This window comes from Accipiter gentilis, chromosome 33 (assembly GCF_929443795.1).
Source record: "Accipiter gentilis chromosome 33, bAccGen1.1, whole genome shotgun sequence".
In the NCBI taxonomy this organism is placed as follows: domain Eukaryota; kingdom Metazoa; phylum Chordata; class Aves; order Accipitriformes; family Accipitridae; genus Astur; species Astur gentilis.
Genome location: NC_064912.1, coordinates 369,885 through 393,266, shown reverse-complemented (window position 1 = coordinate 393,266; position 23,382 = coordinate 369,885). Strand labels below are relative to the sequence as shown.

Genomic DNA, 23,382 nt, shown 5'->3' with positions numbered 1-23,382 from the left:
TCCCGCCTTTATCCCGACGGCTCGGTGGGCACCTCGTCCGTCAGCCCGCCACGCCCCCTCGGCGTCTCCTGGCGACAGGCCCCGCCCCCCGAGTCGCATTCGCCCCGCCCCGCCGCCCTCCCTCCGAAACCCGCCCCTATCTCCATACTCCGCCCCCGGTTCCCATATGCGCCCCGCCCCTTCGCCGTTTTCTCGCGGGTACCTGATTGGCGTGCCGCGCACTGCAATTTGCATTCCCTCTGCCCCCCCGACGTTCCGGCCTAAACCCCGAGGCTATTTGCATATTCCGCGCGTGTTTTTGCCTCCGCCAGGGTAGCGGCGATCTCACTGGACGGAGACCGCTCCGCCCACCGCTCCGGCTCCCTCCGGCCTCCCCGCCCACTCCCCCGCCGGGGACACCCGGCCTCCGCCTCGGCTTATCCCCGGGGGACCCCACCGGAGCGGGGCCGGGGGCCGCGCTCGGCGGTAACGGAGCCACACGGAATCGCCGAGCACGACCCCAGCCCCGGGGTCGGGAGACAAGCTGGATGGAATGGAGAAAAATTGGATGGCGCTGAGGGTAGACGGTGCAGAGCTTGCAGATTGCTAATCCGCAATGGTAAATGAAAATATTTTGGAACTGGTAGAACGCTTGTTCTGTTTTTAACTATCGCAAAAGTCCCCACGGGGTGGGGTGCACCGTTCCCGGAGGCACTGCAATACCGGGACGATGCGCGGAGCGGAGGGAGCAAGCTCCAGGTCCAACTCCCGAACCCAAAAATCCGTTTAATATAAAGTCCTCTCATCGAGGACGTATCAGATATTAAACTGATAAGAACAGATACTACACTTGATCTTAGCCAAAAGGCCGAGAAGCGATAACCTCAGCCCCTCCGCCGCCCCGACACCCCCGAGCCCCGCTCTCACATAACTCACGGTCACGATCCACCGCCCCACAACGACATCCTCCCTCCCTCCCCGGCCACTTCCCGCGCTCTCCCGCACCTCTCGCCCTGGATTTTCGGGACAGCGACCCCCGATAGACCCCGGGAACGTCCTCGGCGGGGACTCCCGGCCGCCCGTTGGAGAACTCATTGTTCAAATTTGCCTATCCCCGCCTCCGGCTCCCATGCGCCACGCCCCTTCCCCGGTTCCCGCCGCAACCTGAATGGCGCGCTGCGCATGGCAATTTGCATTCGCCCCGCCCCCTCCGTCCCGGTCTGACACCGAGGCTGTCTGCAGGGTTCCGCGCTGCGTTTTGCAGACGCCGGGGTAGCGGCGCTCCTATTGGCCCTCTTCTCGCCCCGCCCACCGCGCCGGCCCCCTCCCTCCCCTCGCGGGGCACCGGCGGCACCGACCTCCCTCGGCCGATCGTGCGGCGCGTCCGGCCCCCGCCCCGGTTCATCGTCCGCAGCGGGACCGGGGGCCGCGCTCGGCGGTACCGGAGCCACACGGAGCCGCCGGGCGCGGGCCCAGCCGCGGGGCCGGGAGGCCAGATGGAGGGAGCGGAGCCGTGTCGCCGGCGGCTGAGGGTGCTCGGCCCGGAGCCGGCGGGGGGGCGTTGCCGGGGGCCCCGGGCACCGGGTGCCGTGTTACCGAAAGAGAAAGCAACTCCCGAAACACACGCAGCGTGTTTCGCGAGGAGCCCTTCATTGCTTTACTCTGCACGGGCGGCAAGGCGCAGGATTCCCACAAATCGAGCGCACCCTGCGGTTAAACGAGCAGTTTGTAGTTTTAGCTTCACCCACTTGGTTCCCAAAGTCCTTCCCCGAAACCATGACCGGCAGTCGCTTATCACCTGCCACCATTTACTCTTGGGCTCAGGTTTTTCCCCGCTTCCAACTAAAAGTACGGGGGGGTGCGTGTGAGTCTTTTAGGCCTTGAATTGAGTGGGTGGTCGCCGTCTCCCGCTGCCGCCTTTCCTCCTGACCCCTAGTTCCTGCTGCTTTGGCAATCACCGGCGCCTTCTGGGGCAGGATGTTTCCTCTCCCTCCGCCTCTAGTTCCTTTCTCAAGGGTATGTCGGCTGGCCAAAGCTGCATGGTCTCTACAGAGGCACCGGACCTACGTAGCGAAGCTCTTGGGCAATGGGTCTTGCTCGGGGGACAAGGCATCGTGCTCAACCCTAAAGGGAGCCTGCACATTCCACCGCAGTAGAGAACGCCCCAGGGCTCAGAAGAAGAGTGCTCCTGCTACAGAAAGCTTATTCTTTTTTTTAACCGTTGTTATCTCCCCACGGGGTGGGGTGCACCGTTCCCGGAGGCACTGCAATACCAGGACGATGCGCGGAGCGGAGGGAGCAAGCTCCGGGTCCAACTCCCGAACCCAAAAATCCGTTTAATATAAAGTCCTCTCATCGAGGACGTATCAGATATTAAACTGATAAGAACAGATACTACACTTGATCTTAGCCAAAAGGCCGAGAAGCGATAACCTCAGCCCTCCGCCGCCCTGACACCCCCGAGCCCCGCTCTCACATAACTCACGGTCACGATCCACCGCCCTGCACCGACATCCTCACTCCCTCCCCGGACCTTCCCCGCACTATCTCGCACCTCTCGCCCTGGATTTTCGGGAAGCGACCCCCGAGAGACCCCGGGAACGTCCTCGGCGGGGACTCCCGGCCGCCCGTTGGAGAACTCATTGTTCAAATTTGCCTATCCCCGCCTCCGGCTCCCATGCGCCACGCCCCTTCCCCGGTTCCCGCCGCAACCTGAGTGGCGCGCTGCGCACGGCAATTTGCATTCGCTCCTCCTCCTCCCCTCCCGGCCAACCCATCGAGGCGGGGCCTCCCGGCAGCCCTTTTAAGTCCGCGGGGGTACGATAGCATAGCCACGCCCTCCATTCCTCAGCGACTCTTTGCATAACCCCTCCCTTAAACCGGGTGCGCCCCGCCTCCTCGCCGAACTAGATTTACATACCCCGCCCTCTTGCGCTCGCCACGCCCCCTTGGAGCCACCGAGGCGGGTAGGGAGCAGGGCAGTGAAGGAAACACCGAGCACAGACCCCCTGAAAAGACCCTAAAACGATGCCGTTTTACCCCAAAACTACTGCGAGCCATCCTCCCACGCCCCCATAATACCCGTCCAAACCCCATACCCCAAATGACTTTTAAAATGCCCCAAAACCTGTCCTCAGGACGGAGGGAGGGGCATCGCCAGAGTGCTCTGGCCACAAAGGATGAGGAGGATGAGGAGGAAGGCCCTGAGAGAGCCTGTAAGTGTCCATCGCCGCCTTGAATATCTCCAGGAGGCTGCAGGGGATGGTGGGTAGGTCAGGCTAATGAGGCCAACGAGGCTGGTGGAAGGGGACAACAGGGCTCCCCGTCCCCAGCCTCGGACCGACCACAGCGTGTGGCACTGGCTAAGGATCCGGCAGCCACGGACACCCTTGGAGATGGTGAGGATGCCACTGAAGGAGCCAGGGTTGAAGAAGGCGCTCGATCCCGGGCTCGATAACAAACATGACAAAGCTCACCCCCCCAAAACATCTGGAGACACGGCTAGGGGTGGGGCCTCAGGGGTTTATTTGGAAGCGGCGAGGGGTGAACAGTCCCGGCTGGCCCCTGGCATCAACTAAAGCTTGCGGTAGGCACCAACGGTGATGTCAAAGAGCCGGGGGTTGTAAATCTGTCCCCTCTTGTCCAGCAAAAAGTAAAACGGTCGTCCTTTCACCTTGAGGGGGACGGCGGCCGGCACTTCGCTGCGGTGAGCGCGGCAGGAGACGTGGCGTAACGGGACGGTGACGGTGGGACCCCGGCCAAGTCCCAGCGGTCCGTGGGTGCTGATCGTCACCTCCGAACCGCCCCGTAGCAGCGTCACCTGACGGACGGCACGGAGCGGGAACAGGCAACCGGCTGCCACGATCAGAGAGCCTGCGAGGGGGGGGCACAAGGGGGGTCAGGGGGGACCCCAGGCCCGACCCCAGTCCCCAAGGCCCGGTTCTGTTCCCCCCAGGCCCGTTGCCGGCCCGGGTCTATTCTGCCCCGGCTCCATCACCCTCGACCCAGCCCAGACCCCGTGCCCCGTCCCGTTACCGAGGGTGAGGCAGGAGGCGGTGAAACCGAATCTCCATTTATGATCGCGGGGCCGGAGCGGATCGTCGGGACCGGGACCAGGACCAGGACCGGGTGCGGGTCGAAGAGCCGTAAAAGCGAAGTGAGCCAGGTAGGCCCAAAAAAGACCCTGCCCCGCACAGAAGAACCCGGCTAAACGGAAGAACCGGTCCCGTTCGTGTCGGAAAAGCACTACGTCCCGTGGGGGGGACGTCGCCGCCTCCAAGGCCGCCGCCGCCGCACGGGCCCTAGCCGCCGCCATTTCCCCGCCACCACTTCCGGGTCAGCTACCACTACATCCGGGTTGACCTCCGCCTCTACTTCGAGGTCAGCCGCCATCTTTGTGCCGGGCGTGTCGCCAAGCCGCCCTCACTCGCCCCCCCCCCCCCTTCTTAAAGGCGCAACGCACCCCTAAGGCGCCAGCGTTGAAACGGGGCTATTTATTGATTTATTTACAAAACGGGGGGCGGGGGGGGGGGGGAGGGGGAGGGGGAATAAAACACAGAGGGAGGGGAGGGGGAAGGGGGTGGTGGATGCCGTTCACTTGAGAAACGCCACATCTGGGATCTTGCCTTCCACCTGCAAAGAGAAAAGAGAAGAGGGAGGCTCAGCCGAGGGCACCCCCAGTTTGGGGGGGGACGGGGGATGCTGGGTCGGAACCCCCCACCCCACCAAACCCACCTTCAGCTGGGTGAAGACCTGCCCAGCCCGGCCATAGTCCCAGTCGTTGTCTTGCAGGCACCTGGGAGTGTAGGAGAGGGTGAAGGGGGGGGACAGGGGGGTAGGGTCCCCGATTTTGGGGGGGTTAAAGGGGTGGTGGTGGTGTGGGGGGGGACCAGGACTCACTTCTGGGACCACTCGAGGTTCATGCCCGACTGCATGGAGAAGGCGGCGAGCATCTCCTGCTGTTCGGCGGAGAGGGTGGGCACGGGGCTGGAGGAAGGGGTGGGCGCCGGCATGAGGAAGGCTTTGCGGATCTCTTCGGTGGTGGCGTTGCGGACGAAGAGCTCGTCGTTAACGATGCAGAGCCTGGGGTTTGGGGGGGAAACAAGAGGGGAAGGGCGTGAGCACAGCGAGAGGGGAGACATGCTGCCCACCTTCTGCTGTACAGCCCGGTTGCGGGGATTGGACAGGGCAACCGGAGCCGCTCGCCCAAGACCACGACCCAACGGCTGTCAAAGATCTCCGAGGATGGCGACTTCGCCACCTCCACAGGTGACCCAGGCCACTGTGCTGTCACCCTCACAGCCAAAAGTTGTCTCCTGACTTTCAGAAAGACCCTCCTGTGCTCCTGCTCCCTCCAGTCCTCTGGCACTGGGCACTGCAGGCAAAAGCCTGGCTCCGACCAGTGCGCCCAGATGGCCGAGGTGGCTGATAGCCTCCTGGCTTGTGTCAGAAATAGCGTGGCCAACAGCACGAGGGTACGCGATCGTCCTCATCCCCTCGAATACTGTGTTCGGTTTTGGACCCCAAGAAAGATATTGAGGTGCAGGAGCGTGGCCAGAGAAGAGCAATGAAGCCGGTGAAGGGTCTGGAGAACAAGAAAAGGGGCTGAGAGAACTGGGGGTGTTAACGATGGACTCTTAAGGGTCCTTTCCAACCTAAATGATTCAGTTATTAATTACACGAATGATTCTATGACCTCTTTGCACACTCCCTGCGGGTGTTTTTCATAAAATCACGAGATGGTTTGGGTGGGAAGGGGATTTTCCAAGCTCACTCAGTCCAACCCCCTTTGCCACAAGCCAGGCCATCTTCACCGAGATCAGTTTGCTCAGAGCCCCGTCCGGCCTGACCTCAAATATTCCCAAGGACGGGGGCATCGACCAACTCTCTGGGCAACCTCTGCCAGCGTCTCACCACCCGCAGTATCAAAAATGTCTTAGATCTAGTTCAAATCTCTCCCCTTTTTTGAGTTTAAAACTGTTCCCCACTTCGTCCTATTGCTACAGGCTCTGCTAAAAAGTCTGTCCCCATCTTTTAAGTATTGAAGGTCTCCCTGGAGCTTCCTCTGCTCCATGCTGACCAGCCCCAGCTCTCAGCCCTTCCTCACAGGACAGAGATGCTCCAGCCCCCTTCATCATCCTCACAGTCCTCAGCTAGACTTGCTCCTGGACATCCATCCATATTGGAGAGCCCAGAATCGGACCCAGCGCCAATCAGAGCCACTCATCAGCACCCCCGGTTTTCAATCCACGCCGTTCTCTGCTTGTCCTACTCCTGCATCCACAGCTTCTCCGTGAAGCTTTTATGGTGGGGGCGGGGGGGGGGGGGGGCAGGCAGCGGGGGGGGCACACGCAGTGCCAAAAGCGTGGGTGACATCTTGGTAGACGGTATCTGCCGCTTACCCAGTGTTGCCAGCCGGCACAGCGATGAACATCCGGGTGAAGGCGCGCACCGAGTCTCGGGATTTTCCGTCCACTTTGGAAGAGAGGGAGAGGAGGTGGTGGGAGAAAGGCCTGCGGTGAGGTGCGGGGGGGGATGGTGTTGGGGGCAAGGGGGTGAAGCTCACCTTCCTTGAAGATCCCGTGGACAGCAAAGCACAGCAGTGTATTCTGGAAGAGAGAGTAGCCGGGTGAGGCGGGCAGCACAGTGCCTCAGTGGTGGGGGGGTATGTGTTGGGGTGGGGAGGGGGGACACAAATGACCTGCTTTCCCCCCCCCCTCCCCGCTCACCGTCTGCGCACAGATATCCACCATGAAGGAGTTGATGTCGTGTTGGGTCTTGGGAAGCTCGTTGAGGAACGCCACCACGTTAAGCCGCGTGTGTTTGAGCAGTTTGAAGCGCATGGCTGGGGAGGGAGAAGAACGCTAAGCCCCCCCCGCGAAGCAGCCCCCACAGCAAGGCTCAGTGCAGGATGGGGGGCACAATGGGGGTGGGGAGCTTACTGGGGTCTTTCAGCTTCTTCACATTTCTGCTGTCCTTGAAATATTCGTTCAGGCTGTTCCTGCAAGGACAAGCGCTTGTAAAGGCTGCACCAGGGCTGGTGGGGGGGTGGGTTCTGTCTCATGTGTCCCCCCCTCACTGAGACCAGCAGCAAAGGGACGTACCTGGGGGGGTTTTGGGGCCCAAATGGGATGCTGAGGGAGCAGCATGCCCCGTCGTGGTAGGCATCCAGCAGCCCCTGCCTGTCGCTGGAATCATAGATGGAGTAATACCTGGTGGGGGCAGGAGAGGGGGAACATGGGGGGATGTGTAAAAGAAAGAGAGTGGGGGGCAAGACCCCACCCCCCACCCCGGCACCAGCACTCACTGCTGTAAGAACCGCAGCACCAAGACCTTCAGGTCATCTGAGCCAAAGTAGCTGCCCTAAAGAGAGGCAGGGGGGGACAGCGCGGTTACTCCCCAGGTCATAGCCACCCCCACCAGCCTGCAATGGGGGCAAAGAGCCCCCCCCCCCCCCCCACCCCACCATGTCCCTACCTTGCACGGAGGCAGCGTTGTGGGTGCCTCCACATCGAAGGCGATGGGTGGAGGGAGCTCGTGGCCATCCTGGGGGGGGAAGGCAGAGACAGGGATGGGGGGGGGGGGGGGGAGGAGCAAATCTCTTCTGCTCTCCACCCCGGCAGGGCTCGGCATCTCCCTCCTGCCCCCCAGCAAGGCTCAGTGCCCCCCCTCCTGCCCCCCAGCAAGGCTTGGTGTCCCTCCCAGCCCCCTCCTGCCCCCCAGCAAGGCTTGGTGTCCCTCCCAGCCCCCTCCTGCCCCCCAGCTGGACTCAGCGTCCATCCGTCCCCCCTCACTCACCAGGCGCAGCAGCTTCGGGAAGCGCTCTCTGACGGAGCTGCCGAGAGGAAGCAGAGTCAGTGTGGTGGCCGGGCTGCCCACCGGGGCCAGCCCTTGCCCCCACGGCAAACATCAACCCCCTCCCCGGGACGCCCTCCCCACCCTGGTCCCCCAACTTGCCTGCCCTCGCCAGAGCCATAGGTACAAGGGCACGTGGCAAGACCATCTCACAGCTACCTCCCCACCCCTTCCCTGATGTTGCAGCCCCCCTTTCCTGGGGGCCCAGTGCCATCCCCCCCACCCCAGGGCTGCCCCTGCCCCTGGGGGGGGTCTTGGGCTGCATCTGATGAGGAACCGAGGGCCCTGCGGGCCAGCTCAGGACTTACCTGGCTCGTACTCACCTGGGTGAGGGCGCCCAGACAAGAGGGGAAGGGGGGGGAAGAGGACAAATTCCCACCGGTCGTGGCACAACCGTTGGCACGACCCGACTGTTTACAGCTGCGGAGCTCCTGCATGAGGGGTGGTGGAGGGGTCCCCCCCAATTGAGCGAGCAACAAGAGGGGGTGAAGCAGGGTTTGGGGGGGGGGGGGTGGGGGTGGGTAGAGGGGTGGGCAGCCCCGGGCAGAGCCTCTTCTCCATCGTGCCGCTCCCTCCCGGCCCCAGGAGCGCATTTGGGCTCCGGGTACAGCCGCATCCAGAGCCGAGGCCACTGCCCGCGCTGGGTGCCGGCGTCGGCGTGCCCAGGGGTGCCGCGGGGGGGCCTGCCCGGAGCGGGCTGAAGGCCTGTGCCAGGCCTGGGATAGCGAGAGCCTCCCCTGCGCCGGCCGCGGCTGAGCGGCAGCGTTTGGCCACTGCACGGCTGTGCCTGTCTTAGGTTGTTCCTCCCGTGAGGAATCTTACCCGTCTCTGGCTAGCCAGCCATCGTCGAGGGCCAAACGCAGGCGCAAGGAGGGGGGGAGGCAGCTCCGTGGGGGGCGGACGAGGGCAGCAAACGAGATGCCCCGTGCCGTGTCCTGCAGCCCCCCGAAAGCCCGTGGAAGGGCGGAACGGTGTCGAAAGCCCCGTCTGCGCGGCAGAGGGGTGGAAGTGGCAGGCAGGGAGCGGGGCGTTTTGGAGAAGAGGCTGTGTACCCCAAGGGAGGAGGACGGGGAGAGGAGCAGCGATGACGGGGAGGAGGGAGCAGGGAAAAAAGCAGGGCTCCGAGCAGCTGAAACAGATCGGTTGTCCTCCGGCAGCCGGGCGATGGCCCGTCCTGGCCTCGCACCACGACCAGGGGCTGTGTGGGAAGCTGGAGGCTGGGGAGGGGATGGGGATGTCTGGGCACCGGTGAGCAGAAGGCACGGGGTGCGTGTAGGGGGGGGGGGGAGGCCTCTCTTCGTCCTGCCGTGCTGCCCCCCGCGGAGCAGGGGCGGCCCACGGGCCCCTAGGGCCGCCCCAAGGCTAACACTGACCTGATGTAGGTAGACTGGTCCCGGAAAGCATCGCAGAGTGGGTTTCCGTCGAGCCAAAGCTCCTCCAGTTTGAGTCCTTTCACCTTGTCAAGCTCCCGGTCTGATTTCAGCTGCGTGGGGGTGTGAGGGGAGCAGGATGTGAGGGGCCAGGGGGCACGTGGAAGGGATAGGGGTGAGCCCAGGATGGCACCCACCTCATTGCGAGAGAGATCAAGGATCTTGAGGCCGGCAGCTTTCTGTGCCAGCTCAGACAGGTCGTCCAGGCGGTATAGCTTGTTGCTGCTCAGGTTCAGGGACTGCAGCTGCAGGTACAGAGAGAGGGGGTTAGCAGAGGACAAAAACAGGGGTTAGGGGTGTCTGGTGCTGCCGGTGCAGGGAGAAGTATCCCATCCTCACCTCGGGGATGTTGTCCTCGATGATGCGCAGCACGACCAGCATGCAGTTCCGCTGGTTCAGCACCACGTCGATGCTCTGTGACACCAAATCTGGGAGCAGGGGGGAAAAGAAATGGGGGGTGAGATGTCGCCTGCCGCAGCCCCCTCCTGCCCCTTGCATCCCTGGGGTGGCGAGCAGTGCTCACCTGGGTCGACGCGGAGGCTCTTGAGATCCAAAGCACGCTGTGAACCATCATATCTCTTGCTCATGCAGAGCTGGGACAAAGCAACAAAGATGAAATTGAGCGGGCTCTGCCTCTTCCCCTATGACCAGAGCCTGCAGCCACCTGCCCTGCTCACCTTCAGTTGCTCAATCTCCTCTGGTTTCAGCTCGTTCTGCAAGGACTGAGGTGGAGCTGACGAGTTGATAACTATCACCACCTACGAAAAGAACCAGAGCAGACCGTGAGGCAGAATGTGACAACAACGAACACGCCCACGCAAAGCAGGGAGGAACGGCCCTGCCATGAGATGACTCCCACTGGGAGCAGCCCCTGGTCTGTCCGCCCCAGCAGCGTGGCAGGAGCCGCAGGAGGAGCCACGCACCTTGTAGTTGTCCCTGTCGGTGATTTTTCGGGAGACCTGCTTAAGGGCGCTGGCAGTAGTGGCATCCTCCACGTAGAACTGGGCCCGGTTGTGATCGTAGTGGAACTGAAAAGGGGATGGGTTGGGGTCTGGGCGGCAGCTCCCGCAGAGCTGGAACATGGCCAACTTCCTGAGGGGGCATGTACCCCCCATCCCAGCCTGCCAGACCACCCTAATCTCCCCAAAAAGGGAAGCGAAACAAAACCCGGGTGCCTGGGCCCTTCTCACCTCGACGGGAGTGAAAGGGACGCTGCAAAGGTTCTGGATGGAGCTCAGCAGCCACGACTTATCGTATTTCTTCCCGTACGGAATCTAAGAAAGAATTGGCCCAGCGTCAGGGCACAGACAGGGCTGGCAACAGCACAGGCGGCTTGACCACTTGTGGTACAACTGCCACAGCCCTGCCTGGCCCATGTGTGTCGCAGCTGGGCAGGATGCAGCTGCCTCCTGTGTAAGCCCGAGAAGAGAAAAGAGAAGAGAAAAGAGAAGAGAAAAGAGAAGAGAAAAGAGAAGAGAAAAGAGAAGAGAAAAGAGAAGAGAAAAGAGAAGAGAAAAGAGAAGAGAAAAGAGAAGAGAAAAGAGAAGGACGAAAACTAGACTAGATCAGGCTATTTCAGTTGGAAAAGAACTACAACAATCATCTGGTCCAACTGCCTGACCACTTCAGGGCTGACCCAAACTTAAATTGTGTTATTAAGGGCATTCTCCAAATGCCTCCGGAACCCTGACAGGCTTAGGGCATCAACCACCTCTCCAGGAAGTCTGTTCCAGAATCTGACTGCCCTCTCAGTAAAGAAATACTTCCTCATATCCAGTCTCAAGCTCCCCTGGCACAGCTTTGAACTGTTCCTATTGCTGGATCCCAAAAAGAAGAGCTCAGCACCTCCCTCTCCACATTCCCTACTCAGGAAGACGCAGAGCATGATGCGGTTGCCCCTCAGCCCCCTTCTTTCCGATCCCCTCTCTGGACCAGCTGGTTCTGCTGGGTTTGATGCCCCCCCAGGATGGGGTTTGCCCTCTCAGCTGACTCGCGTTGAGCCTGCTGCCCTGCCCCAGCACCCCACATCCCTTTCTGCAGGGCGGCTCTCCAGCCGGTTCATCCTTGTGCCCGGCGTTACTCCCTCCCGGCTGCACAATCTGGCATTTCCACTCATTAAATGACATCTCCTTAATTGTAACCCAAAATAAATCACAGAACCGTTTAGGTTAGAAAGGACCCTTAAGACCATCGACTCTGTCGTTAACACAGCCAACTCCACTACTAAACCAGGTCTCTCAACCCCATGTCTACGTGTCTTTTAAACTCCTCCAGGAATGGTGACTCAACCTCTTCCCTGGACAGCCTGTCCCAACGCTTGACAACACTTTGGGTAAAAAAAATTGCTCTTAATATCCCATCTAAACCTCCCCAAGTGCAACTTGAGGCTGTTTCCACTCGTCCCATTGCTTGGGATGAGAGATCTCCTCCGCCACCTCGCTACAGTCTCCTTCCAGGTAGTTGTAGAGAGCGATAAGGTCTCCCCTCAGCGTCCTTTTCTCCAGACTAAACACCCCCACTTCCCTCAGCCGCTCCTCATAGGACGGCAACAGGGTGACGACGGCCACGCTCTCTGTCCCCACGCTGCCTGAAGACACGTATCGTCATCCCCATCACTGTGTCATGAAAAAGCAGGTGACAACGGCCGTGATCCCCGTCCCTGCACCGCCTGTCCCACTCACAGTGATCTTGAACCAGTTCCTGCGCCCGCCGTCACGGCTGGTGCTGCTGCTCCGCTCCGGGGTGGGAAGGTCTCGTCTGACCGTGATGTGGATGTTCGCCGTGCGGTTTGGCCGTGGCCCATAGGGCAAGCTAGAAACAGCGAGGCAAGATTAGGGGGGTGGGAGGGAAAGCCCTGGACCCTCCAGTCGTCCCCCCCCCAGCCCTGAGGTGGCTCTGTGGGGCTCCCCCAGCCCACAGCCATCCACACTCACTATCGGTTGCGGGGCCCGTCGTGGGCCTCACTCATAGGGACGTCGCCGTCATCCTCCTCCAGCCGCGCGCGGACACCAGGACCACCACGGTTACGAGAACGGTGGTTCATCTCGCTGTACATCTTCCCGCGGAAAGGGCCGCGGCCCTTCTTCCTGCGGCCCGAGAAACCTCGGCCGCCCACACGGTCATCGTGTTCTGTCCCAGGCAACACCGCTATCAGCTCCCGCACCGGGCTGCTCCCGGCCTCAGGGTCTCACCCACCCTGGATGCCAGGTCTCATCTTCTTCTCTCCAGGGCCCCCTCCCACCAGCACTGATCCCTTCTCCCTGGGCCCCCATTCGCTCTCCCCGGTGCACTCTCCCGTTCCTGTCCCTGTCCCCTCTCCCCGGGGTCCCCTCCCGACCCTCCAGTCCTTGTCTCTTTTCCCCTGGGTCCCCCCCCCGGCGACCCCGTCCCCTCTCCCTGGGCTCCCATTCCCTCTCCCCAGGGCCCACTCCCGACCCTTCTGTCCCCGTCTCCTCTCCCCGGGTCCCCGTCCCCTCTCCCTGGGCCCCCTCGCCGTCCTTGTTCCCTCTCTCCAGACCCCCCCTCCTCTCTCGCCGGGGCCCTCTCTCCCCTCTCCCCGGGCCAACGGACCGGGCCCAGCGCCGCCTCCAACTGCCCAGGCCTAGAGAACTCCCCTCCCCGACATCGCCCGGGCCCGGGGCTCCCACCAGCCGCTCCCAGCTTTCTTCTTCCCCTCCTGGCCCACCCGGGACCCACCACCCACGTTCCCCCGCCCCTCGCTCACCGCTGTACCCCCCTTTGCCCTCCTCCGCCATCGCCGCCGCCCGCTACCGGCACCCGCGGCCTCACCGCCGCGGCCACACCCCCCCAGCGTCACTTCCGCCCAGAGGTCACCACCTCTGCAGGCGCATGCGCGCTCGCCGCCCCCCGCCTTCCCCCCGGCAACGGCATCGCTCCTGCCGAGGCTATAGGTTCGAGTCCCGCGCCCGGACGAATAGGCAGCGTAGAGGCGATCGCGGTCCCACGGCTTTAATGGGGGTCTGTAGCCCCCCCCCCCCCCCCCCCCGGGGGTCCCGCAGCCCTCCCAGGGGTCCCACAGCCCATCCAAGGCGGGGGGGGGGGGGCAACCGGCTTTAATAGGGTCCACAGCCATCCCCCCCCCCCCCTCCAGGGTCCCAAGGCTTTAATAGGGGGCTGCAGCCCCTCTGGGGGTCCAGGGCTTGGCAGGGGGGTGAGGGGGGGGTGTCTGGCAGCATTCCCGGGATTCCCGGCCCACCGGGAGGGTCTGCAGCCACCATGACTGGGCGGACACGGGGACCGGCCTCAGCGTAGGCTGCAGGACACATGGGGGGGGGCTGCCCCCACCTCCCTGGCCCAGCTCAGCCCCTGTTGTGGGGGGGGACACAAAGGGGTCCCAGGCAGGACCCTGCCCTGTCCCCATGCAGATGTCCGTCTCCGAGCCCTGCAGAGCACGGACTGAGTCCGTCTGTCCCGGCCGGTAGGACAGGGAGGGGGTCAGGTCTGGCTCAGGCCAGGAAAACGACGAAGACGATGAAGAAGACAATGAGGATGAGGAAGATCTTGACCATCAGCCAACGGTTGGAGGTGACCGACTGGAAATACTTGAGGATCTCCCCGTGGGCCGCTTCCACATTCAACTGTGCGTCCTCCACGCTGGCATCGATCCTGTGGGCACAGGAGACAGGGGTGAAGGAATGGGACAGTCGGACGGAGACCGAGGGGACAGACATCGAGGGCGGGGAGGGGGGTGGCCGGTACCTCTGGATCGTCTCCTCCTGCTCCTTCACCATGTGTGCCAGCTGCTGGAAGATGGAGCCCAGCTCCACGATGGTCGATTCGATGTTCTGCATCGTGTCTGCCCGGCTCTGGATATAGGAATCCTGCGGGCAAGCACAGATGCCAGGGCCATTGCTCAACTTGTCCCCCCCAGATCACTCAAGGAGGGGGGGGTTGTGTGGTGCATGTGTCATCCCACCCCAAGCCTTCCCAGGCTCACGTCCCCACCTGCTCGTCGATCAGCTGTAGCTGTTGGCTCGTCCGTGCGTCCATCTCGATGGCCACTGCACCGGCGCGCTGCGGCTCGTCCTGCAGCACCGTGGAGCTGCCTGTGGGGAGAGCGGGGGGTGGGCCTGAGCAGGGTGGGGGCAAAGACACACACCCCTGCATGCACCCTGGTTCCCCCACACCCCCCAAAATCCCGGCACTCACCCAGGTTGCTGGCAGCGAGGGGTAAAGCAGAGACGGGGGCACGGGAGAAGTGCTCGCGGCGGCTCCGCTGCTGCTTCAGGTTCTTGTCGGGGGGGAAAGGGGGTTTAGGGGAGCCGGGGGGGGGGGGTGTGTGTGAATGGGAGGGGTTGGGGGGGGTCAGGGGTGGGGGGGCAAGGACTCACCTCTGTCCGCACCTCCAGCACTGACTTGAAGTCGTTGGACATGGAAGCCAGTTTGGACTGAGAAGGAAAAAAAGGGGATCAGGTTGGGGGTTGGGGAGGGCTGCGTGTGTGTGTCCCCCCCACTCGCTGCTGTCCCTGTCCCCACCTGCAGCGACACCACGACGGTGTTGGAGTGGGTCTGGACGTGCCGTCCGCTCTGGCCCCCCCTGGCCCGCACCACCTCCTGCAGCTGCGCGATCTGCTTGTTCAGGCTGTTGATATCCTACAAGTGGCGGGGGGGGGGGGGGGGGGGGGTGTCAGGGACACTTCCCAATGTGCCCCCCCCCCCCCCAAAAAAAACCCCAGCCCCCACCTGCTTGATGATGTAGGTCAGCTCCTCGATCTCCACCGCTTTGTCATCGAAGAGGGACTTCCGCTTGGCCACTGCCAGCATTGGCCAGGGGACAACATGGAGGGGGGGGCTGCCATCAGGGCATGCTCTTTCCCCCAACAAATTATGCCCCCCCCCGCCCTGGACCCCCCCCTTCCTCCCCACTCACAGATCGTCAGCTTCTCCAGCTTGGCAAAGGTGTTGCTCAGATCCTTCCCGATGCGCCTGGAAGAGCAGAGAGGAGCCTGTCAGAGCCGGGGGGGGGCACCCCCTCCCCACCCCCCCATCCTACCCCATCCGGGGGGGGATGGACCACCCCAACCTCCCCCTGCCCCATCCCCCTCTCACCCCCACCCCCCCACCTGGGGACCCATGCTTCCTCCCCCCCCCCCCAAAACCCGTGCTGCCATTCCTGGGGGGACACCCCCCCACCTCCCCGGTGTGTGTCCCCCCCCTCACTTGGCCATGAGGCTGAACTCGCTGCGCTGCCGCCCGAGGCCTGGAGCCGCTCTGCCGGGCTGCACCCCGTCCTGCAACCGGGAAAAAATAGGGGAGGGGTGTGTGTGAGGCAGAGGGCGACCCCCCCGCTTGTGGGGACACACACACACACACACACACACGCTCCCCCCTCCCCCTCCCCCAACAGCGGACACCCACCCACCTGCCGGCCCTGCAGGGATTTGCAGGCGGAGAGAAACTCCTGGGTCCGGTCACGGCACGACATGGCGTCCGGGGGGGGCGGCGGGGGGGGGGGAGCCGGTGGGGGGAGCACGGCTTGTGTCTGGGGGGGCCCCAGGTAAACGCCCGGTTCCCGCTGCCTAGAGCCGTGCCGGCGCCGCGCGTTCATCGGGGCTCATCACCTGGCGCTGACCGGGGGAAGGGGGGGGGTCAGCACCCCTGCTGGGGCCCCCCCCCCCAAAGCCCCGAACCCACCGGGGACCCGGCCTAACCGGGACCCCCCCCCCCCAAAACCCCGCGCTGGCGCCCGCGGGGGCGGGGCGGGAGGTCCTGGAGGGGCGGGGCCACGCGCGTGCGCTGCCGGGTTTAGCCCCGCCCCCTCTCGTGCTCGCTCTCTCCCCCCCCCCCCTTCCCCCTCCCCCTCCCCCTCCCCCCGTTCCCTGCCCGGCGCCGCCGCGCGCGCTCACCGGGATTCGGGTCGGGCCGGGCGCCGCTGCCGGGATCCACCGGCCGCGCTGACGTCACTGCCACGTCCTCTCTTCCCTCCCCCGAGAGCGTCACGGGCCCCTCAGTCCTCCGGAAGTCGAACTCTATGGGTCGGCAGTCTTCCAAGGAACCGGAAGTGCCGGTCAATCCTCCGGAAGTTGCACTCTGGAAGAGCCCTAGCGACAGGCTCCGCCCCCAGCGACCACCAGGGAGAATGGCCCCGCCCCTAGAGAGAGGCTCCGCCCCCAGCGACAGGTCCCGCCCCTAGCGACCACCAGGGAGTACAACGACCCCACCCCTTGGAAGTGGCCCGGTAGCCGAGCGGCTCCGCCCTTAGCTACAGGCTCCGCCCCTGGCAACCAGCCCCTCCCCTAGCAACGAGGCCACGCCCTTGGCAACCGCCATCACCCTTAGCAACGGGGTCTCCCACCTCTACCCAGCCCCCTCCCCGTCCGGTGACCTCACCGTGACGCCATCAGATGACCTCACAGCCCACCTCCCCAGGTCGAGACACCCCCCCCTCCTCCAAGCCCCCCCCCCACCCCGTTGGAGGGACCCAGGCGTCCGGCAGTGAGGAACAGAACCGGGATCAGCGTCAACGGCTTTTATTGGGAAGGGGGGGCGGTCGGGAGGGTCCCATCGGCGGCAGAAGGGGGCGGGGTGTGTGCGTGTCCCGGTCCGGCGCCCCCGGTGGTCCCCGCGGTGGGTGGTCCCGTTGCTGGGTGGTCCCGGCGGTGGGTGGTCCCGAAGGGGGTGTCACTCTCCCTTCTTGTAGTCCTCGAGGTGGGCGAGCACCCAGGCGGCCGGGCCCAGGCAGGAGGCAAACATGACGACGAAAGCCACCACACTCTCCTGCAGGCACAGCGCCGTCAGCTCCGGGATCCGTCCACCCCCACCCCGCCAAGGTCACTCACCCACCGTCCCGGTTCCCGCCCTGTCCCCGAACAGTCCCCGCGCTCACCCCAGGCCCCACCGGCTGCTCCGGCGGCCCCGAGATGATGCCGCGATGAGCCGGACCGGGCCGGGCCGCGGAGCGCAGGAGGGAACGAGCCAAGCGGGCGGCGATCTGCATGGCGGCGGCGGAAGCGGAAATAGTGGGGCACGTCACTACCGGCGGAAGGAGGTAGGCGGGGACAGACACCACCACCCCCTTTACAGACCCACACCTGCTCCCTGCACGCAACGCCCCGCCCCCGAGCCCAAACCTCGCCCGTGTCCAAGCCCCGCCCACGAGCCCCGCCCCATCTCACACCCCTACCGCCCCCTGCGCCCAGGCCCCGCCCCCAAACAGTATTTGCCCCGTGCCCAGACCCCGCCCCTCTTGCACCGAGGCCACACCTCCCGCGCTCAGGCTCCACCCTCCCCAGGGGGGCGGCGGCCCGCTATTGCCCCAGTAAGTAACTGGGGGTAACTGGGAAGCATCCTGCCCCTCTCCCACCCCGAGGCCAAATTAAATTTTTATTATTATTTATTTGTTACATACAAACAAAATCGCTGAAAAAAACCCCAAACAAACAAAAAAAAAACAGGGGGTGGGGGGGAAGGGGCCTCGACCCCCGCGAGGCACCAGAAACAACCAAAATGGGCAAACCTCCCCTTCCAGCCCCAAAATGAACCATTGCCCCTCCCCCAGTCCCCCAATGAGCCCCCCCCACCCCAGGAGGGGGATGGGGTGTGGGGGGGTATGTGTGTCATGTCCTCCCCCCCGCCCCCCATCACCCATTTGGTGACCGGAGGCGGGGGTTACAACCAGGTTGGGTACCTGTCCCCGAGGTGAGGAGGTGTTTTGGGGGCAAAACCTTGAGATTTGGGTACAGAAAGCGGTGGGGGAGGGGCTCAGTGACAGCAGCCCCCGCAGTGTCCCCCCCCGGGGTGGGGGTGACTCTCCCCGAACTTGGTGCGACGGCTGAGGATCTCGTAGGAGGAATCGTCCCCGCAACAGCCGGAGACGCTGGGGGAGGCGGCGTCCACCTCGAACCTGGGGGGGGGCACGGCGTCACCCCGACCCCCCCCCCGTGTCACCCAGACCACCCCCTGTGTCACCTCGACCCCCTCCCCCCCCCCGTGTCACCCTGACCCCCCCTGTGTCACCCTCCCTGGCTGGCCAAAGATACAGGGAGAGGGAGGGGAGGGAGGTGATGGGGGGGCGGGGAATGGCTGGAATGGGGAGGGGGAAAACACCCAGAAAAGGGTAAAACCACCCTAAAAACAGACAGAAAAGGGGTTAAAAACACCTGGGGAAGGGCTGAAAAAAACAAAACACCCAGAAAACAGGGTGAAAACACTCTAAAAATACCCAAAAAAGGGATTAAACCCACCTAAAAATACTTGGGGAATACATTAAAAAAAACACCCAGAAAACAGAGCGGGGAATGGGATACATGGAAAACAGGTTAAAAACACCTGGAAAAGGGGGTTAAAACAACCAGAAAAAGGGTAAAGGAAACCACCCACAAAAGAGACGAAAGAAAAAAAAAAGAAACACACCAAAAACCCCACAGAAAAGATTTTTTTTTTTAAACAAAAACAAAAAAACCCAACCAAAAACAAAACAGAAAAAGGTTTTTAAAACAAACAAAAAACTAACAAGAAAAGAGGTTTTAAAAAAACGGAAAAGAAAGGCCTAAAAAAAAAAATCACCTGGAAAAGGGACTAAAAACCCTTGGAAAAAGGGCTCAAAATCCCCAAAACACCCAGAAAAGGAGGAAAACAACACTAAAACTTGGAAAAGGAGGTAAAAATCACACTTGGAAAAGGGAGATATGCCTCCCCCCATGAGAAATGGGCCAAAAAAACCCATGAAAGGGGGTAAAACCACCCTCAAACCTGGAACAGAGGTTAAAAGACACCCTAAAAACACCCAGAAAATGGAGTTGACACCCAGAAAATACTTAAAACACCCAAAAATGCCCGGAAAGGGGGGTTAAAAACCACCCAGAAAAGAAGATACCCCCCCCCCCCCAATCACCTGGAAAAGGGATAAAAAAAACTGGAAAAAGGGTTTCAAACAACTCCCTGGAAAGGAAGGGGTTAAAAAATCACCTGGAAAAAGGGCAAAAAATCCCAGGAAAAGGGGAAAATACCCTTGGAAAAGGGGCTAAAACGCCCCAGAGAAGAGTAAATACTGCTGGAAAAGGGGTTAAACCCCCCCTGGAAAATGGGCTAAAAAAACTCCAGAAAAGGGGCTGGAAAAAAAAAAAAAACCACAAACCACCTCCAGAAAAGGGGCTAAAAATACCCAAAACCAAACCCACAAACCACCTCCAGAAAAAAGGCTTAAACACCCCCCCGGAAAAGGGGCTAAACCTTTAGAAAAGTTGCTAAAAAGCCCCAGAAAAGTTGCTAAATACACCCCTCAAAAAAGGGTTCAAACCCCCCTGAAAAGGGGCAAATCCTGCAGAAAAGGTGTTCAAACCCCCCAGAAAAGGGGCTAAAAACCCTCCGAAAAAGGGCTAAAAAGCTCCAGAAAAGGGGCAAATCCCCCTGGAAAAGGGGTTCAAACCCCCCAGAAAAGGGGCTCTCCCCTGGGACCTGGCGCCGAGGGGGGGGACCCGAGCACCCACCTCTCTCGGCTGCCCCTGCCCCGCCTGCCCGCGTCGCCCGGCCCCGGCACGTTGCCAGCGCACTGAAAAGACAGTTGTGCGAACAACGTGTTACAGACGGACGGACAAACCCCCTTCCTCCTCCTCCTCCCCCCGTGCCCCGGGCTGGAAAATGGGGTAAAACCAAGCAAATTTGGGTGTTTTTTACACTTACTGGAGCGCTTCTCGGAAGAACTGGTAGGCGCCGTGGTTGTGTTTAAAGACGGTCAGCATCACCTTCTTCATCTGCGTGCTGAGTGGGGGAGGGAGGGAAAACACAGAGCGGGGGCTCAGTGAGGGTTTGGCAACCCCAAAACCGCCTGTTTTTCCCCCAGAAAAGCTGTTGCTTGTCACCTGTTGGCCACCAGCTGGAGGATCTGTAGGAGGAACTTGCCCAGTCCTCTCCGCCGGACCCTGCTCTCCAGCTGCACCTCATAGCTGCAGGGATAAAACCACCACACACCATGTAATAAAGTGGGGGAGATCCTTTTGGGGTTTTTTTTACCCCATTTTTGGGGATACCTACCAGTAGAGGACCTCATCGCCGCACTCAACGTCGAAGCGGAAGTGGGAGAAGGCAACAGGGCCGGCGCCAGACTCGCGGGCAATCAGGTACCAGGCCCGGTCATCCCGCAGCTCCTCCCGCTTCTCCCGTTCCTTCCAGCCCCACTCGCTCTGCTCATACCTGCCCATTTGGGGTGAAAAACAAGGATTTGGGGGCAAAATCCACCAATGGTTGGGAGGCAAAGTCTTCACAATGATTTGGAGGGGCAAAAAAAACCCTAAACCCCAGCGATTTGGGGGGCAAAAGATTCCCAAACCCCAGCGATCTCAGGGGGTAAAAACCACCCCCAACAATCTTGGGGGAGAGCGAAAAACCACTCTGGGGGACAAAACCCAAACCCCAACAATTTTGGGGGGCAAAACCCACAACACTACAATTTTGGGACAAAAATCTCCTCCACAATATGTGGGGGAGGGGGAAGCACCACGATTTTGGGGCACAAAAAACCCACCCCAATGATTTTGGGACCCCAAAAAACACCCCCCTGCCAATGATTTGGGATCACAGCCAGCAAGGGTTTCCCACCAGAGACCGGCGAGGGGCTGGAGCACCCGTGAGCCCTCCCAGCACAGTGCTGGGATCTCAGCATCGCGGTTGTGCCACGTTGATGGGCGGCTTTGCCAGCGGCAAAACGCGACTCACAGTGTCTGCATGTTGGCCTTGGTCAGCTCGAAGGCCCACTCCAGGGTGGTGGGCTCCAGCCCGGAGACGCGCTTGCACTCGATGGCGACGTTCAAACTGCGGGAGATGCCGGGAGGGAAACGGCGTCGGCACCGGGGATACGCCGGCGGCACCGGGAACGGCTTCGGTGACACCGCGATGGGCAACACTCACCCGTTCCGGTCGTATTTCTTGAAAACTGGGAAAGCTTCGAGGGGATCTTCAAGCTGGAAGAAACCAAAACGCACATTGTTAAAACAAGTAGGGAAGTTTCGTTCCCACCCGCCAGGCCCTGCTCTGCGGCAGGGGAGGTTTATCAGCAGTTTTGTGGGGTTTTTACCCTGTTTTTCACCCTGCTAGCGAGGTGGACACTAACTTTGTTGGCAGCTTCCACCTTGGCGCAGACAGCATCCATGGCCGCTCGCTCCTCCAGGCGCTTTTGCTTCTTCTCCTTGGCTTTGCTCGATTTCCTCTACAGTGAGCAGCAGCAAAAAAAAAAAAAAGGGAATTTTCACTAAATCTAAGTTATTTTAACAACTACCAAAGCTCCGCCCACCAACAGCAAAACAGTTTTGCCCAGAAATTAATAATAATTAAATTCCACAAAGACAAAAATAAGCAAGTTGGAGGTGAGGAATAGGGTTTGCCACAAAATCCTTGCAAAAATGTGATTTGGGGGTAAAACCCCAGCATTTTGCTGAACTCATAGGGATGTGTTGAACCCTTCCGGTCACTGTGGGAGCAGGAAGGCTTTGCTGCATCCTGCTCCTCCGGGCCATCAGCACTGGAGTAATTAAATTAGTGGGGTTTTGCCCCAGAATCTTGGTGTTTTAACAAAGCTGGCACTCGTAAGACAGGCTGGAACAGGGAGGTGGCACCGAGCAGCATCTACATAAAGTTAACACTTGCAAGCATTTCTTTCTGTTGAATTTTAGGAGTCCCCTACGAGAAATAACCCAAATATGAGTGATTTTAACCCACAACGAAGGAGAGGAGAGCCACAATCCTGCTGGGATCCCTCCAAATCCCTAGCGAGCCCCAAAGACCCGCAGGGTGTAAAAGCGGGTCTGGGGACTCCTGAGCTTCACCCCCACTAGAACTGAGTTAAACACAGCCAAAAATCAGTATTTTACAGGAAAAACGCTGATGCACGAGGTTTTGGGAGCGGGACAGAACAAGCCTCCCCAAAAAAATACACCTGTTGGCATTTCTGGGGGTAGTTAAGGACTTTTTGAGGGTTGGAGCAGTGTTTTCTCCCTAGCTGCTGGCTAGGAGGCAGACCCTAAAAGCTCTAGTTTTGGCTCGTTTCGGGGAGAAAACCTGGAGGTTTTCTGGCGGTTGGGGTCCATGGTTAGAGGGGAGGTGGGGTGAGGTCTCCGGGATCTCCCAGTGTCCCTGCAACCCCCCCCCCAGAGACCCCTAAACCCCTTGGGGCCTCTGAATGCACCCTACTGCACCCCAAACACCTGCCCTCCTCCCCCGCCTCCCCAAAACCCAAGACACCCACCTCAGAGACCCCCCCTGTCGCCCTAAACAGCCCCAAATGCCCCCTCAAACCCCCTCAGAGACTCCCCCACCTCCCTCCCGCCTTCCTTAACCCCCTTCCACAGAGGCCCAAGCCCCTCATAGGGTCCCACATTTCCTCACGGGAGCCTCAAGTTCCCTCGCAGGAGCCTGAAGTTGCTATGAAAGGTCCGAAAGGCTCTCAGAGGGTCCCAAATCTCTTCATAGGAGGCCCCAAGAGCCTCAGAGGGTCTCACATTTCTTCATGAGAGCCCCAAATCCCCTCGGAGGGTCCCAAATCTCCTCACAGGAGCCCCCAGTCCCCTCACAGAGCCGCAAATATCTTCCCAAGAGCCCCTAATATCCTCAGATGGCCCCCAATCGCTACGAAACATCCCAAATCTCCTCACAGGAACCCTCAAATCCCCTCAGAGGGTCGCAAATCCCCTCACAGAAGCCCTATATCACCTGATAGAAGCCGCCCCCCGCCCCCATCCTCTCAGACGGACCCAAATCGCCTGAGAGGAGCCTCAAAAGCTCCGCCCCTCCCCCTTCACCTCAAGACGAGCCCCCCTGGCCTGGCCTGGCCCCGGCCCCACTCACCCCCATGGCGGCGACGAGCGCGGCCGCGGCGACTCCTCACGGCGCGGGGGCGCGGAGGGGACTAAGGGAGCGCGCGCGCGGGAGCGCGCCTTATATATAGGGGGGGGGGAGGAGGAGGAGGAGGAGGAGGAGCGCGAGGCGCTCGAGCCTGCGACCGGCCAGCGCCACTGCGCCTGCGCAGCGGGGAGGTGGGCGGAGAGCGGGGAAGGCGCACGCGCCTTTGCCGAGGGGGCGGGGAAGGGATGTGTGTGTGGGGGGGACGCGCGTGCGCCGTAGGGGCGGGGGAGGGAGGGAGGGAGGGAGGAGGGAGCCGGCGCGTGGC

At 61.6% G+C, this 23,382-nt stretch overlaps 5 protein-coding genes and 2 non-coding genes across 8 annotated transcripts; all 7 read right to left on the bottom strand.

Annotated features, from left to right (window-relative positions):
- Positions 1–668: 668 nt before the first annotated feature.
- LOC126034329 (U2 spliceosomal RNA) lies at positions 669–859 on the bottom strand. Its single transcript, XR_007504586.1, has one exon. It is a non-coding gene; the product is annotated as a U2 spliceosomal RNA (small nuclear RNA).
- Positions 860–2,218: 1,359 nt separating this feature from the next.
- On the bottom strand, positions 2,219–2,409 carry LOC126034338 (U2 spliceosomal RNA). The gene has a single exon (XR_007504596.1). It is a non-coding gene; the product is annotated as a U2 spliceosomal RNA (small nuclear RNA).
- Positions 2,410–3,481: 1,072 nt separating this feature from the next.
- On the bottom strand, positions 3,482–4,335 carry TMEM223 (transmembrane protein 223). The gene is made up of 2 exons (XM_049790918.1): positions 4,015–4,335; positions 3,482–3,852 (listed from the first exon to the last, which is right to left on the bottom strand). Exons 1-2 carry the CDS (start codon positions 4,292–4,294, stop codon positions 3,554–3,556), a joined length of 579 nt encoding a protein of 192 aa, XP_049646875.1. The 5' UTR covers positions 4,295–4,335; the 3' UTR covers positions 3,482–3,553.
- Positions 4,336–4,500: 165 nt separating this feature from the next.
- NXF1 (nuclear RNA export factor 1) lies at positions 4,501–13,088 on the bottom strand. Its single transcript, XM_049835667.1, has 21 exons — positions 12,988–13,088; positions 12,197–12,392; positions 11,945–12,074; positions 10,454–10,537; positions 10,187–10,291; positions 9,941–10,021; positions 9,787–9,856; positions 9,603–9,691; positions 9,401–9,508; positions 9,207–9,316; positions 7,777–7,813; positions 7,456–7,524; positions 7,286–7,341; positions 7,083–7,190; positions 6,921–6,979; positions 6,708–6,823; positions 6,545–6,587; positions 6,381–6,453; positions 4,879–5,061; positions 4,714–4,774; positions 4,501–4,611 (listed from the first exon to the last, which is right to left on the bottom strand). Exons 1-21 carry the CDS (start codon positions 13,016–13,018, stop codon positions 4,573–4,575), a joined length of 1,848 nt encoding a protein of 615 aa, XP_049691624.1. The 5' UTR covers positions 13,019–13,088; the 3' UTR covers positions 4,501–4,572.
- Positions 13,089–13,216: 128 nt separating this feature from the next.
- STX5 (syntaxin 5) lies at positions 13,217–16,278 on the bottom strand. Its single transcript, XM_049790893.1, has 11 exons — positions 16,130–16,278; positions 15,646–15,850; positions 15,444–15,514; positions 15,154–15,209; positions 14,967–15,037; positions 14,760–14,876; positions 14,615–14,671; positions 14,433–14,514; positions 14,229–14,329; positions 13,983–14,104; positions 13,217–13,889 (listed from the first exon to the last, which is right to left on the bottom strand). The coding sequence occupies exons 2-11, from the start codon at positions 15,829–15,831 to the stop codon at positions 13,730–13,732; spliced, it is 1,023 nt and encodes a 340-aa protein (XP_049646850.1). The 5' UTR covers positions 15,832–15,850; positions 16,130–16,278; the 3' UTR covers positions 13,217–13,729.
- A 459-nt stretch (positions 16,279–16,737) lies between these two features.
- LOC126034211 (basic proline-rich protein-like) lies at positions 16,738–17,767 on the bottom strand. The gene is made up of 3 exons (XM_049791659.1): positions 17,740–17,767; positions 17,110–17,412; positions 16,738–17,000 (listed from the first exon to the last, which is right to left on the bottom strand). Exons 1-3 carry the CDS (start codon positions 17,765–17,767, stop codon positions 16,744–16,746), a joined length of 588 nt encoding a protein of 195 aa, XP_049647616.1. The 3' UTR covers positions 16,738–16,743.
- NAA40 (N-alpha-acetyltransferase 40, NatD catalytic subunit) lies at positions 17,599–23,226 on the bottom strand. Of its 2 annotated transcripts, XM_049790907.1 has the most exons (9): positions 23,061–23,226; positions 21,331–21,426; positions 21,129–21,181; positions 20,937–21,032; positions 20,256–20,414; positions 20,084–20,167; positions 19,905–19,982; positions 19,712–19,773; positions 17,599–18,126 (listed from the first exon to the last, which is right to left on the bottom strand). In XM_049790907.1, exons 1-9 carry the CDS (start codon positions 23,064–23,066, stop codon positions 17,864–17,866), a joined length of 897 nt encoding a protein of 298 aa, XP_049646864.1. In that variant the 5' UTR covers positions 23,067–23,226; the 3' UTR covers positions 17,599–17,863. The 2 variants fall into 2 exon arrangements, with proteins under 2 accessions (XP_049646864.1, XP_049646865.1); XM_049790908.1 differs by lacking the exon at positions 19,712–19,773 and having other exon boundaries at positions 17,845–18,126.
- Between the last annotated feature and the right edge of the window lie 156 nt (positions 23,227–23,382).

Bases quoted from the DNA above. Each gene is read 5' to 3' on its own strand.
- TMEM223 (XM_049790918.1), bottom strand. From the start codon at position 4,294: ATGGCGGCGGCTAGGGCCCGTGCGGCGGCGGCGGCCTTGGAGGCGGCG. The intron at 3,853-4,014 runs GTAACGGGACGG...CCCCCCTCGCAG, and splicing joins CGCCTCCTGCCTCACCCTCG to GCTCTCTGATCGTGGCAGCC.
- NXF1 (XM_049835667.1), bottom strand. From the start codon at position 13,018: ATGGCGGAGGAGGGCAAAGGGGGGTACAGCG. The intron at 12,393-12,987 runs GTGAGCGAGGGG...TGCCTGGGACAG, and splicing joins GGGCAAAGGGGGGTACAGCG to AACACGATGACCGTGTGGGC. The intron at 9,692-9,786 runs GTGAGCACTGCT...CCCTGCTCCCAG, and splicing joins GAGCCTCCGCGTCGACCCAG to ATTTGGTGTCACAGAGCATC.
- STX5 (XM_049790893.1), bottom strand. From the start codon at position 15,831: ATGAACGCGCGGCGCCGGCACGGCTCTAGGCAGCGGGAACCGGGCGTT. The intron at 14,515-14,614 runs GTGAGTCCTTGC...CCCCCCGACAAG, and splicing joins TGCTGGAGGTGCGGACAGAG to AACCTGAAGCAGCAGCGGAG. The intron at 14,330-14,432 runs GTGAGTGCCGGG...CTCTCCCCACAG, and splicing joins CCTCGCTGCCAGCAACCTGG to GCAGCTCCACGGTGCTGCAG.
- LOC126034211 (XM_049791659.1), bottom strand. From the start codon at position 17,767: ATGGTTCATTTTGGGGCTGGAAGGGGAG. The intron at 17,413-17,739 runs GTTTGCCCATTT...GCCTGGGCGCAG, and splicing joins TTTTGGGGCTGGAAGGGGAG to GGGGCGGTAGGGGTGTGAGA. The intron at 17,001-17,109 runs GTGAGCGCGGGG...CTGTGCCTGCAG, and splicing joins AGCAGCCGGTGGGGCCTGGG to GAGAGTGTGGTGGCTTTCGT.
- NAA40 (XM_049790907.1), bottom strand. The intron at 20,415-20,936 runs GTGAGTCGCGTT...CCAAATGGGCAG, and splicing joins AAGGCCAACATGCAGACACT to GTATGAGCAGAGCGAGTGGG. The intron at 19,774-19,904 runs GTAAGTGTAAAA...CTGTCTTTTCAG, and splicing joins TTCTTCCGAGAAGCGCTCCA to TGCGCTGGCAACGTGCCGGG.